This window comes from Excalfactoria chinensis, chromosome 1 (genome assembly GCF_039878825.1).
Source record: "Excalfactoria chinensis isolate bCotChi1 chromosome 1, bCotChi1.hap2, whole genome shotgun sequence".
Lineage (NCBI taxonomy): Eukaryota > Metazoa > Chordata > Aves > Galliformes > Phasianidae > Excalfactoria > Excalfactoria chinensis.
Window position 1 is genome coordinate 45052087 of NC_092825.1, and position 13398 is coordinate 45065484.

At 41.6% G+C, this 13398-nt stretch overlaps 1 protein-coding gene across 1 annotated transcript in view; it reads left to right on the plus strand.

Annotated features, from left to right (window-relative positions):
* Positions 1-13398, plus strand: part of UTP20 (UTP20 small subunit processome component) — a 56510-nt gene that overhangs the window by 14537 nt on the left and 28575 nt on the right. The window contains exons 15-27 of the mRNA XM_072327206.1: positions 914-1019; positions 2067-2217; positions 2659-2721; positions 3048-3206; positions 4054-4130; positions 5321-5400; positions 6103-6346; positions 7048-7251; positions 8961-9051; positions 10832-10917; positions 11276-11401; positions 11986-12152; positions 12727-12935. Of these exons, the coding sequence (XP_072183307.1) occupies positions 914-1019; positions 2067-2217; positions 2659-2721; positions 3048-3206; positions 4054-4130; positions 5321-5400; positions 6103-6346; positions 7048-7251; positions 8961-9051; positions 10832-10917; positions 11276-11401; positions 11986-12152; positions 12727-12935 (1763 nt within the window). The remainder of the gene's footprint in view (positions 1-913; positions 1020-2066; positions 2218-2658; positions 2722-3047; positions 3207-4053; positions 4131-5320; positions 5401-6102; positions 6347-7047; positions 7252-8960; positions 9052-10831; positions 10918-11275; positions 11402-11985; positions 12153-12726; positions 12936-13398) is intronic.

Genomic DNA, 13398 nt, shown 5'->3' on the forward strand with positions numbered 1-13398 from the left:
TGATCTCTACAACTTCTTCACCTTATAATAGGACTCCAGTCTCTTCTCACTGCCTGTGCAAGGTGCACCCAGCCATGTGCTCCCTGTTGGGTCTTCTTGGCTTCTATCTGTGCATGTTGCAGAGCCAGGTGGTTTTCTAAAGTTGCTTGGGAGGGCAGAAAAGCAGGTTTGGAAGCTGGCATAAAGCTCAGGAAGAGACAAAGAAGGTAATTATTTTTTTAAACAACCCAGTTGCCAACTTAAGGCTGGCAGGGAATTGAATTGCCCTTCCCCTCCTTGCTTGGAAGGGCTTTGAGTGACCTGTACTGTGGGAAATCCTGTATCCCCAGAGGAGGCTAGAGATTTATGAAGAGGGTGCTGCTGCTATAACAGTGTTTGCATCCACTCAGCAATAGGAATTCAGCCTTTAAGTGTATGGGACAGCTTTGAAGATCTCATACAGGGAGCGCCTCTTGTGTTCCTTTGGCACTGACTGTGGTGCCTGCAGGATTGTTTCTCATTTCTCACTTCTCTCTCCCAGCTGCTGTTGCACAGCAGTTTTCCCCGCCCTTTCAGAATTTGCCATATAAGACAAATACAGCCTTTTGTAGCATAAAGCCAAGGCTCCTGTGACAGTGCTTAGTTAGCTCCAGACTTCATCTCTGTATGCATGGGTGTGATGGAGGCAGATGCAAACTGGCAGCTGTACATAGCCTTCAACAGTGGTGTGCTAGAGTAGACATTTACTTCGTTAGCCGGAGAAACGTTTCCTTTACGAGTTATAAGTGTTAGGAAATACACATATCAGTTCTGGAATCCATGTATTGCTCTATTTCTGTGACTCTAGCTATTTCAGGAGGGGCAATCACCTTGCAAGCACAAGTCATTGAGACCTGAGTAAATATACATACTGTTCTTGTTCTCTCTGCTCCAGGAAGCCTGTTTGTGGCCTGCCAAGCTGTAAGCACTCTTCTCAGTTTGACAGAGTCTTCTGAAGTACTCCATTTGTTGCCTGTGGAGCGTGTCAAGAACTTAGTGATGTAAGTAAGCTCTGCGTGTTCCCTGATTCTGAGATTTTCCTTCATATGGCAAAGACTTGACTTGCCTTTTACATAGAAGCACGTTCATGCTTTTTATGAGTAGTCTGCTCTGTTACACTAGCATGTTGCTTCAGTATTGTGGTAATCTAAGATAGGCACTATTTAGAGAACTGCATAATACCTGTTTGATGGTATTTTCTCTGCAAACCCAAGCCTTCCTAGTCAACTGCAGCATAGTGTGTTAAAAATATTGCTTCTACATATCCTCATGTATGTTTGATTCATGGCAGGAGTATGCTCAATTATTGGTTGGTTGTTTTTTTTTTGTATACTCAGTGTTATTTATTATCATTTCCTTCTATTTAAAACTAACACACGTAACTAAATGGCTGGAGAGATTGAGGGAGGCTGTTGATCTCTCCAGCAAATCCTGCTGAACTTGTCATCTCCTATCATTGCTCTGCTTAGAGCATTTCTGAGTCTTTGGTGGCCGGAGTTTCAAAGCATCCTGCTCAGATAAGAAAGCATGCTGCCCGTGTCTGGGAGTGATGGAGGCAGAACAACTTGCCCAGATAAAGAAGGAAGTCTGGGCAGGGAGTTTCACTGTAGTGCTTTTGTGCCAGCTTTATAAATCCCTCTTGGAGCAAGGGATGTTGGGTGGCATTAGGTTTCCCTGTGAGCAGGCAAGATTCCTGCTGACAGTAGAACTGATGTCCCACCTAGGTCCTATTGTTTCCTTTCTATTGCAGTTTGTCACTAACTGGACACCTAGGCAGAGCCAGCAGATTTGTTTTCTGAAACTGTCTCTGTGTGGGTCCAGCTGACCAGCCCCAGCTTGATAGGCCCAATTGGTACAAAGGGATGAATCTCATACCTCTCAGTCTGCTATGAGTCCTGTTTTTTAGGCTGTGTGCCAGTGTGTTGGTGAATTCTGGATTCACCAGCCTGAGATCCCTTAATGCTGTTATTGTCACTGCTGCCTTATTTTCAAATATCTGTATTGTTAGACTCCTCTCTGTATGCTCATAAAACACTCTCTTGTTTTAGCACTTTCCCTTCAGACCCATCAGCATTGCTGCTGGCTGATCTCTATTACACAAGACTGGCATTGTGTGGCTGCCAGGAACCTCTTTCCCAAGGGAACCTAATGGACTTGTTTGAGAAGTTGCAGCCTAATATCTCCACTGGCATTTCCAAGGTAATCTGCCTTTTTTCCTTTTTTTTTTTTTCTTTTTTTTCTTTTTTTTTTTTTAAACACATGCTATATGGTTTGTATTTTACAAAGCAATTTAAGTAAGCTTGGTTAAAATGAGGAAGACTGTAAAGGAGTTGCTTCCGTAGCATTTGTTTAGATCTGTGTCCATTTCTAGGAGGCTGCCACAGGGCATGAGTTTGCAGAAGTTGTCTTAGCCCTGGGAGGCTTGCTTCTTCCCTAGAGATGAAAGCAGATCAGAAGTCTGCTGTATTCATTCTGACTTGCCTGCTAAACCAGAGGAGCTCATCTGTTTCTCAGCTTTGCAAGGAACCTGGTGAAATCAACATCCCATGCAAGACATTAACCTCTGTGTAACTGTATGTGTCTGTATGTGCAACCTGCATTCTCCTGCGTACTTCTGACATATGTTTCCACTTTGGACAGGTCCAACTCTTAACTGTCCGTATTCTAAACCACTTTGAGACTCCACCTTCTACAGTGATTGAGGTAGGGCTAAAACTTCTCGCTTAACATTTTGAACCAATCTGATCTTGGTGATTGTGAACTGTTTCCTGCTTTGCAGGAGCAGAGCATATTTCTGTCCAAGACTATGCTCTGGTTTTGTGCTTTCAAATTCAAGTTTTATCTTTTATCCCTCTGTCCTCTAATGTTTTCACTTGTGTAAGTTCTGATCCCTAAGTGATGAAAACCGGAACAAACATCTTGACTTTGTTTTCTGATTCAAAGTAGATCAGATTCTGTTTAGTTGTCTTGAGATACCTTTCAGTAAGAAAAAGAAAATCTAACAGAATGTGTGTCACTTGCTTGTTCAGAGTGATGGTACAGGGGACCTCCAGTCGGTATTTGCCATACTACTCCAAGCAGAGCTTGTGCCAGCAACAGTGAATGATTACAGAGAGAAACTTCTCCATTTGAGGAAACTGAGATGTGATATAGTGCTGTCTGCAATACCAAGTGGATCTTTGCAGGAGGTAAGCAGTTTTTATCAGTTGGCATTTGTCACATTCCCATATTCCAGTACTTCCATTCTGTGAATGACAGAGCTTTTAATAAGAGTTCATAAAAAAATGAATTAGGTCCCAGATCATAGCTCTTGTTTGTCCTTGAGACTATTGTGTTTTCTTGAGCAATGGTGGTGTCTAGATAAATGGGCCACAGACAGTTTGATCGGGTATTATGGAAAGGAGGAAAGCTCATTCCAGGGAGAAGTGAATTGTCAGCAAATGTAAAATTGTGACCTTGCCACACACTCAGCCTGGTTCAACATTGGTAGGATTCCTTCTGGCCATTGGCAAACATAGCTTCTGGATCTTGCTGCAGGGTGATACTCTTGTCATCCATCTGGCTGTTACATCACCTGCACAGTTATGCAAAAAAAGCTTTCACCTCTCATTTTCTAGATGCTGGAAGGGTCTCATATCTACTAGTAAAACCTTTGTGGAACAGGGGGTGGGAGGATTTCTTTATTGTTTTTATGGCTGTTGTAGTAGTTCTATTTATTTATTCATTTATTGCCTTGACTCGTGTTCTCCTCAGTGGAGGAGTTACAGGCTGGTCCATCTGCATTTAACATTGCTGTACAGAACTGGCTTTTGCACATTCATGGTGGATAGATCTCAGTGCAGCAGGATCTACAAATTTTATCATGTAGCTATAAGACAAAAAGTGATGTGTGTGACTTGATTCATTACAAGTAGTACTTCTGAGAATTTCTTAGATCAAAGTTTCTTCTTTGAGAAGAGGAAAGGTTAGAGGAGGTTGGTTGGTCTTTAACTGTTGTTTTTAAATTCTGAACAAAATGGTTCTACGTCATTCTAGGTGCCTCTTCGGTATTTACTGGGAATGCTTTATATTAACTTCAGCCCTCTCTGGGATCCTGTAATTGAACTTATAACGTGAGTATGTGTGACTGGGTGCTGCAGTGTTTCACAGAACAGTTTCTTCCAGTGAAGGCTGAGGGCAACTGTGGTCTACAGCCTCTTTGCAAGAGGGAAATGTTGATTTCAGCAGGGCCTGAGGGAATGGCATAGAACTGCTTCAGGGGAGGGTCAGGTTGGGTGTTAGAAAAAGGTTTTTCATCAGTTTGTTGTTGGACCCTGGCACAGTTCCCCAGGGAACTGGTCACAGCCCCAAGCTGATGGAGTTCAAGGAGCATCTGGACAACGCTCTCAGACATATGGTCTGAGTTTTGAGTTATCCCTTGTGGAGCCAGCAGTTGACCTTCACGGTCCTTTTGGGTTACTTACAACTCAGGGTATTCTCTGGTGACTGTTCTGTGTATAAAAGCTAAGGTTAAAATGTCTGATTTTAAGAGATCTGTGCACGAGAGACTTTGTGTGAAATTATTCCAAATGGATTTGATCTCTTGTATTATAATCTATGTAGCGTGTTAGTTTTTAACTTAATTTTTTTATTTTTTCTCACTATTAAAAGGAACTTGCAACAAACGTAGTTAAATAGCATCAGAGTTTGAGCCCAAGATAGCAAGATTTGATTAATGTTTCACAAATGCTCAAGAAACAGAATGTGCCTTTCAGTTTTCTCATCTCCTGACTTGTTTGTCCTTACTAGAAGACCTCTAAATTCTACTAAAGACTTGGGAAGTCTTACCATGGCGTCTGCTGAGCTGAATACTGAAGTAAATATCTCTGCTTTCAGCATGACGTTATCTCCTAGGTTGTTTTTTTTTTTCCTCTGTTGTATTATTAGAAAGGATGAGATTTGTCCCATCAAACTATTGATTAATAAAATAATATTAAACCAGCTCTTCTAAAGATACATCCACACTAATTCTTCCTTTGGTTCTGTATGATATTACTGTACAGAAGTCAGTGGAAAGCTCAAGAACATTTTTAGTCAGCTTGAGTTCATTTGAAGTCATGGGATACAACCCACATTTTAATAATTGACATTTGGGATCCATGAATGAGGGCAAGAAAGTACTACAGCTGTGTCCTGCAGATGTCCTATCTTTGGACACTCATTAAAGCTATAATCAAAGCCTCTGATTGCATTAGCTGTTAGCTTCCCTTGTTGCGTGGCTTTTTCTCTTGTCTTTTAATTTCATGCTCTTATGTTTTGTTAGTTCTCATGCAAAGGAAATGGAGAATAAGCAGTTCTGGAAGGTCTTCTATGAACATCTGGAGAGGGCTGCTTCCTATGCTGGTAAGTCTCAGCTTCTAAATGGCATCTTGACAGTAACCCAGTAATTGTGAATGTCACGTGACTGTGTTTTTATGTGTCCCAAATTTACCCGTGGTAGAGGAATTCAGAACCAGAGCTCTTGACAGCCAGTGTCATGTCCAGGGCAGGAATGCAGAGGCTTGGGAGAGAACTGTGCCTTCTTTTGTCTTATATAGCAAGAAGTAGGTAGAAATGTCCCCCATATGAGGGGAGTCCCTTGTTGTGGGAAGCCATGCAACAACTTAATCTCTGCTTAAGGCTGGCTTTTTCCAATCTTATAGGAGCAATGAAGAAACTAGTGTAATTGAAAAGATCATCTTTCTATTACATAGATTGAGTGGAATTCCTGCAGGCACTGTGCCTGTCTTGACTGTACTCTGTGTACTCTTGAGATGCAAGGCACCTATGAATGTGTGCGATCTGTGCTTTCACAGTAGAGATGTGAGCATGCAGCCATTTTTGGGCTTCTCTGATATTCAAGAGAATTGAACTCAGTTAAGATGTCAGGGCTGTAAGACATCCTGGAGTACTTTCTAAGCAATGTGGGCCTTTCGTGTCAGAGTTAAACATAGTTGTCTGGCAGATGCTTGGCATCAGGAGTCTTACTTTCATAATGGGGTGCAGATCTCTTTCTGCTGACTGGAGTAACTTGAAGATATTTGCTTCGTAACATGTGTTGTACAGAAATGGAACTGCAAAATGAATTGGATGAACAGGAAGAAAGCATTGATGGAACTGAAAGTGAGCAGATACCAGAAGGAGGGGTGGGTGCTGTCTTCCTGGAGCAGCTGGGGACAAGGACAGACTGCAGCGAGCGGTTGGACCACACAAACTTTCGCTTTCTGCTGTGGAAAGCATTAGAGAAGTTCCCAGACAGGGTGGAGCCCAGATCGAGGGAACTTTCCCCGCTTCTTCTGAGGTTCATTAGGTAAGTACATTTTACATATTGTTTGGGAAGACACATTGCTTTCTGTCGATTTTGGTGTTGCTGAGCTTTGAGTCAACAGCTAGTTCTTTATAGACTCTATTTCCTAAATGCATTCCTGATATGATTCCTGTTCCCAGCTAACATAACTTCTTGATTGAAATGTGGGTTCTGTTAAGTATGATGCAGATGGGGTAGAGGTAATATTGTGGCAGGGAAGAGTTTCTAATAGTCCTTTTCTATAATTAGAATCCTCATGGATTCTAATTGCCTTCCTGGAAAAATAAATGGCACTGTGCTAGGTTAGTTTCCTGCATTTTCTCTCATTCTCTTGCACTGCAATACATGCTGTTCATTGCTCACTCTAGCAAACACATCCCTCCTTTCCCTGCACAAAGCCTCCGTACAGAGTTCTCATAATTCAGTGATTCTCGTTTCCCCTTTCCACCAGGTACCTCCAGTATTCTCTAGCATATATGAATACTGCCTTGCATCACTGCAGCTCGAAGGCAAAGAAGTTTGTACTTGGTGAAAGACTCTCCTTTGAGAGTTTTTAGCTGTACAGAATCCCAAAATACAGCAACCTGAACAAGAATTCTGGATCACTGTGAATTTGTTCTTACCCTGAAACCCTGAAAAAAAATGCTTAATTCTTTTCTTCCTTTTTATTTTTATTTTTTTTTCTTTTTTCTTTTTAAACAAAGAAATGAGTACTACCCAGCAGATTCGCTAGTGGCTCCAACTCAGGATCTTAGAAAGAGAACTACTGGTACAGTCACAGCAAAAGAAGTATCTGGTGAAGAAATTAATGATGTTAATATGGAGGAGGAGGATGAGGAAGAAAAGGAAGAAGGAGAACCAGTCGCTGTAGGGCTTCCAAAAAAGAAAACAAGAAGAGCTGCTGCTAAGTAAGTATTTTTAGTTTTCTGTTGCTAGTGATTTCATGGAAAGACATATTCAGTGGTTCCTGCCAAGATAAAAGCTATTTGTAGATATATTCGTTTCTCTTCTTTTGCTTCCACTTTTTTACAGTGGACTTTAGGAATCTTAAAGTCATAAATTCTGCTCGTACATTACCATACAAAGGACCTGCTCAGGCTTTATCATTATGTTATCGTGCCTGATAGGCTTTGGTTTTGTTACTTTATGTGATGTGGTATTGTGAAGCCATTTTGAAGTACCCGTACTCCCTTAGCTTTTCTGTTTGTATATCTTGATCTTTTGAAACTGTGGACATTGCCAAACACTTTGAAGAATCAGACCATTCATTTAGATACTTTTGATACTGGGATCCTGTCATTATCTACTTGTTAAATATCCTGATCCCAATTATCTTTTTATGGACACGGGTTGTTATACTTTGTTTTCGTTTGTTGGTACAAAGCTCCATGGCATTGTAACGTCACTGTTTTGCAATACTGAATACTTAGAGGAAGTGGGTCTATATGAATTCTCTATGATATCTTTAGTGTAGTCTCTTGTTGATAACATCTGTCAAAGTATTCGTTACAAGCACTTATTTACATTTGTATTCTGCTTGTTCTTTGTTGTTTTTGTTTTTTCAAAGAATGGTTCTTGTAGTCACAGACAACTTAAAAATGTCGCCTTTCATGTTGGAACACCATGAGTATTTTAGGTGTAACCTATATTGATGTGTAACCCCAGGTTCCTTACAGGTGTTTCGTTTTGTTCTCAGGTTCTGGCTTACACCTAGAATTTAGCAGCAATAAAAATGCAGTGACAGTTCAAGATTTTTATAAAAAATAAAAAACAAAGCAAAACTTCCATCTCAGAATGTCCACCTACTTAAGTAGAAGCATTAGTTCCTCCTAGTGGTAACAAGTCTAAAAAAGATCTGCTGGAGAGGTGTTAATGAGTTCTGGAGTGTCCTCTCTTTGTCTGGGCCCTGAGCAGTTCATGCTGCCATCTCTGTTCTACTGGCCTGAGGCTCAGGCTGATGATGGCTCAGCTCTAGCTGGTGAAGCAGGAGAATCTATGGCTGCCCTGTGCTTCTTTTGGGGTTTCAGGCCATTGCTTAGCACAGCTGAACATCTGGGGAGCTGGGTGTAAACCACTGTGGATAGTCACTGAATGGGTACAGCCTCTGCCCACCCCACAGCACATGAGGTAGATGAAATCTTACATTTCCCTTACCTCAGTCACCTCTCTCCCCTCCAGTGGGGCAGATTTGGGAGTGGCAAAGCCTATGCTATAGGAACTTCTTTCTGACTGTACCTGCAGCATGACATAAGTCCAGCACAGTCTGTGGCTAAATGCAGTCCTTTATGTTGAGAGGAGTTAAGGAAAGGTAAATAAAGAGATAAATTCAGCTGTTTGATGTTCCAGGCTGGTCTGGGAAAAAGAAGTAAGCTGCATGCTGACTGTATTCCTTTTACACCCAAGACCAAGCTCATCCAGTGCTACTGAGGAAGCAACCTTCTCTTTGCAGTGAGGTGACACCTTGGAGAAGCTGTGTAGGCGAGAGAGCAGGATAAAACCTGCCATGTCTGAAATGGAGACCTATAGACTTGGGATCCTGTTGGGTTTTCCTGCTTGTTAATCAACTTTATATAAAGTTCCCCTAGTGTTGTGGTAATTGTTTTGTTTTGTTTTGCAGGCAACTAATAGCTCACTTACAAGTTTTCTCTAAGTTCTCCAATCCACGTGCATTGTATCTGGAGCAGAAGTTAAATGCACTGTATACCCAGGTATTTGCTGGCATTTAGAATAATTGCTCATAAATGCACCCTTTCTTTTCTGAATGCAGTGTGTGCAGCCGTGAGAACCTGTTGTTTTCTGAACTCAGCCATGTTAGCTGGAAAAGGAGCTTTGTTTGAGCAGGCTTCATAGCAGGCTTCAGTTGAAGTGAGCCACTTACAAAGACCTGCTTTTGAGATAACTGACTTAGTTTTGCAGGAGTGGGTCATGTGAATGGATCTGGCAACTGAATATGTAGTGGGCTTTGGCAGTGTGGAAACGTGGCTATAAAGAGAGCAGGAGGCACAGCAAGACCTGGAAGAGGATTTTGAATTTAAAGCCTGGTGAAGAGCTGAATGCATTTGTTATTGTCATACAGTATCATATCAATAGAGAGCATGGTCAGTGTGAAGAACAGATCAAATTGTTGTAGGCCTTATGGCTATCAGCATTTGTCATTGTGGCTTTTGAGATACAAAATGTATTAAATTCAGGATCTTCATCCTGTCCAGCATCTGGAGAAGGGGAGTGCAATGGTAGTCATCATTATGAAAAAACAGACTTATACAGGAAGAGAGAGGAGATGCAAATCTCTCTTGTGTGTCTCTCTCTCTTTTTACTTTGGTTGATTGGTTCATTCTAGTGGCTGATGATGGCAGCCCTTTGCCTGCATAAGTATGGCTGTGCATAGTGTATTACTCACTGTCATTATCAGTAAAATAGGAACTGAGGATAAACAGGCATTCAATGAAGAAGAAGCAAACAGGAATTAATGAGCAGAACCTAGAAAATGCCTGACTAACCAAGACTCTGTCCTAACCCTGAATAAGGAAAGCAGGAACAAATCTAAAAATGAGATGCACCCTTAAGGGTACATTTCCTTAATTTTATCATATTTTGTTGGTTCTGGATTTGTTCAGGTGGTTGGGTTTTGCTCTGATCCCTGTTTGTGTACTCTAATGGTGCAGTCCATGGGCCGTGGAACTATATGAAATGGTGTGAGCCTACTGGTTCTCTGCTGTGGGTTCTTTCTGGTTTTTGATGTGAAAATTGGAAGGTCCGTTTGTTCCCAAACTTGAGAATCTGTGAGGAGTATCAGCTCTGGTTCAGTCATACTCAGAATTTTGCACAGGCATAGTTGGTCCACTGTTTCTGTATTCTTGGGAAAATATTGAGCAGATGTGTACAGCGTGTCAGCATATTTATTATCACTGGTGTGTCCATCTGTGGACTAACGTTGTGGCAGAGTGGCCTTTGGTGACTCCAGCCTGTGTTGTTTGGTAGGAGACTGAAGAGCTGATAAGGATGCAGCCTGGGGAAATAATCTGTATTTCTTAGTTCCTGGGCTGTGAGTATTCATCTTCTAGAGAAGGATGAGTCTCAACAGGGCCTTGTATATCAGGTCTGATGAGTATTTCACGTTTGTCAAAAGAAGGAAAGACAGTTGTCTTATGTTGGTTTGAGTAGCCTGCCTTTTAATTCAGTCTGAGGCTGAAAACTCAAGCTGATCATGGCCCAAAAGATGACTATGAAAAACAATTAAAACTAGGCTACTGGAGATGAGGGGCTGGGGTGTGTGTATAAACTGTCAGCAGCTACATCTGCCTTTTATGAGTGATGGTTGTGTTTATGCATCTGAACGTTAGACTTGCAACGCATGTTCTACTTCTGTTTTGGCAGGGTAATCTGAAACATGCTTGAGTTTGGAAGCTTTGGGTTGTTTTGCTGTTTTTGATAGGCAGTTCTGCAGTTCTGGATATGAGCTCATTTCCTTACTTTTGTCACCTGCAGTTACTGACCCATCAAGACCAGAATGTACAGAGAATAGCTCTTGACTGTATCATGACATACAAGCATCCTCATCTACTGCCATACAGGTAAAAATCTTTGCATTATTTTATTATTAGGAATGAGCTGTCATACATCTACTTGGAATCAGTTGCCTCAGATAGAGACATCCTTACTTGTGTTTGTTGAAGAAACATGAATTCTAATCTTAGCCAGCTGTATTTTTCATACCTAGAACAGAAAATAAGGCCATAATGAAGTAGTATGTCTGTATGTCTTTTTTGTTTCCAGAAAAATGGCAGTACTTTCATTTTCACAAGGGTGGGAACACGATGGTTTATTCTATGCGACATAGATAGGAAGGTAGAAATAGGCAGAGGGGTGTGTGAGTGTCTGTTTATTCTTACAGCCCCCACCTGTCCAACAGATGATATTTGTTACTCTCAGGGAGAACTTGCAAAGGCTGCTGGAGGACAAAAGCTTTAAAGAAGAAATAGCCCATTTCAGTATTTCTGAGGAGAACACGATCGTAAAAATGGAGCATCGACCACATCTTGTCCCTGTTCTTATGAGGTTTGTTACAAAGTGCTGGGGTGAAGGTTTCTTGTCAAAGTACTGTGAGCAGAGATGTGATGCTGCTGCTTCTCATTTTAAACAGTTGAGATAAATCTGGGGTTCATGGTATAGTTTGACTTTGTAGTTTGTGATCTTATACATAGCTTCCTTCTTAATGCTGCTTTGCAGTGTGTTAGGCAAATGGTGCATTTGGTAAATGCTGTTTCTTCTAAGGTTTGCAGAACTGTGCAACATTTCAATTCATCATTTATTATCATTTATTCTTACTAAGGTATAATAATGCAGGTTGTATAGATTGTTTCTTCAGCAGTCAGTACCCTCAAGCTAGCCTGCTGGTATTTTAGCTTTGTATCTGAAGTCTCCAGCAAAGCTGCTATAGTGAAAGCAGGAGCTGATCTTTCACTGGCACGTTTCTGAGCGCTGTGTAGTAATTCAGAGGAGATCCTGAAGTGGGAATTTCCACCTGATTTATTCACAGTGGGCAAAGCTTTTAAACCAAAACAGGTTGCTCCCACAGAGAAAGAGGCGAGGAAGCAGATGGCTCACTGAAAGCTAATACAACTTCTTTTTGGCTTTTGAAGAATTCTCTATGGCAGGATGAGAAACAAGACAGGGAACAAAACGCAGGGCAAGTCTGCAGCAGCCACTCGCATGTCCATCGTTCTGCGATTTCTGGCCGGCTCACTGCCAGAAGAGATCCGGATGTTCTTGGATCTGCTCTTTGAAGCTGTGAAGCAATTCAGCCATGGTAGGTACAGGCAGTAGATCCTGCAAATGTGCTGCTTTCTGAGCTGTTGAGAAGTAGGAAGATAAATAGACCTGGTGCAGTTTGTCTCTTACAGAGTCTTTGGAAGGATGGAAGGGTGAGAATCCCAGGGACTGGGTTTTCCCTGAGGTTTTACTTACAAAGCACGATGGCTGTCTTTTAAAGATCTGAGTTCAGAAAAACAAAGTGACTTGCCACAGCTTTGCAAGTAAGCCATAGCAGGCCAGAAGTGAGTGATTGTTGACGTTGTAGGCTGGCCCTGGCTGCTTGGCAGACTCTGTACTGTCCTTCCCATGTGATGTGCTACTGCACACAGGGCTACCAGCATATGATGGCAGTAAACGGATGTTATAAGGAGTAAAAAGAGGTTTTAAAGTGCTCTGATTCTGTAGCAGTGGGAAATGTCTGAATGTCACAGAGATGGGTAAGTGGAGCTGCCTTTATTTAAAAAGCTGAATCTAAGGAACTGTAATTTTAGGCTAAATTATACTATTATTTATTGAAAATTATTTTCAATGTTTTTGCAAGTAAGTTACTGTCCCGTTGTCTGTATCAGGGCCTTGCCATACTGCAGTGCTTCGAAGCATGTCAGAGTTGGATTTAGCTAAAGTCCTGCCTCTTGGGCGTCAGCACAGCCTCTTCAATGGTCTTGAAGTTGTGTTGAAAAACATGGGACATTTGATCAGTCAGTACCTGCCTGAAATTCTACAAATTGTGCTCTGCATGACAGCTGTGGTATCCTGCATTCTTCAGCAAAGAGAAAAGGTATAGTAAACACTACATGTATGTGTACATCTGTGCGTATGAAAAGTGGATGAAATTACTTTTCCTACTGCGTGGCTTAGCTTGCACTACACAAACCTTCACTGATTCAGATAAAGATCATTTCAATGCCTGCATGTATTGAAGCTTAGTAATTTGATGTCAGTCACAATAGGGGCCGGTGATACTGAATGTACTGCAGGTCTTGGATAGTACAAGCAGAGTTGGTATGCTCAGGACCTTGCTTTGGAGTTCTGTTTTTGTTTGAGTTAATGAAGGCTGGAGGTTGCTACCTGCCTATTCTGTGAGAGGATGGGCATGAGGGTAAGGTAAGTGATTCAATGTAGGGTCATAACAGGGTCTTATGGCTGGAGGTTGAATTTGATATTAGAGATGCAGCTTCCTTGCTGTAGGGCTAAAATACTGGAGCAGGGAAAGGAGAGGATTTCAAGTTTCTTGCCTGCAG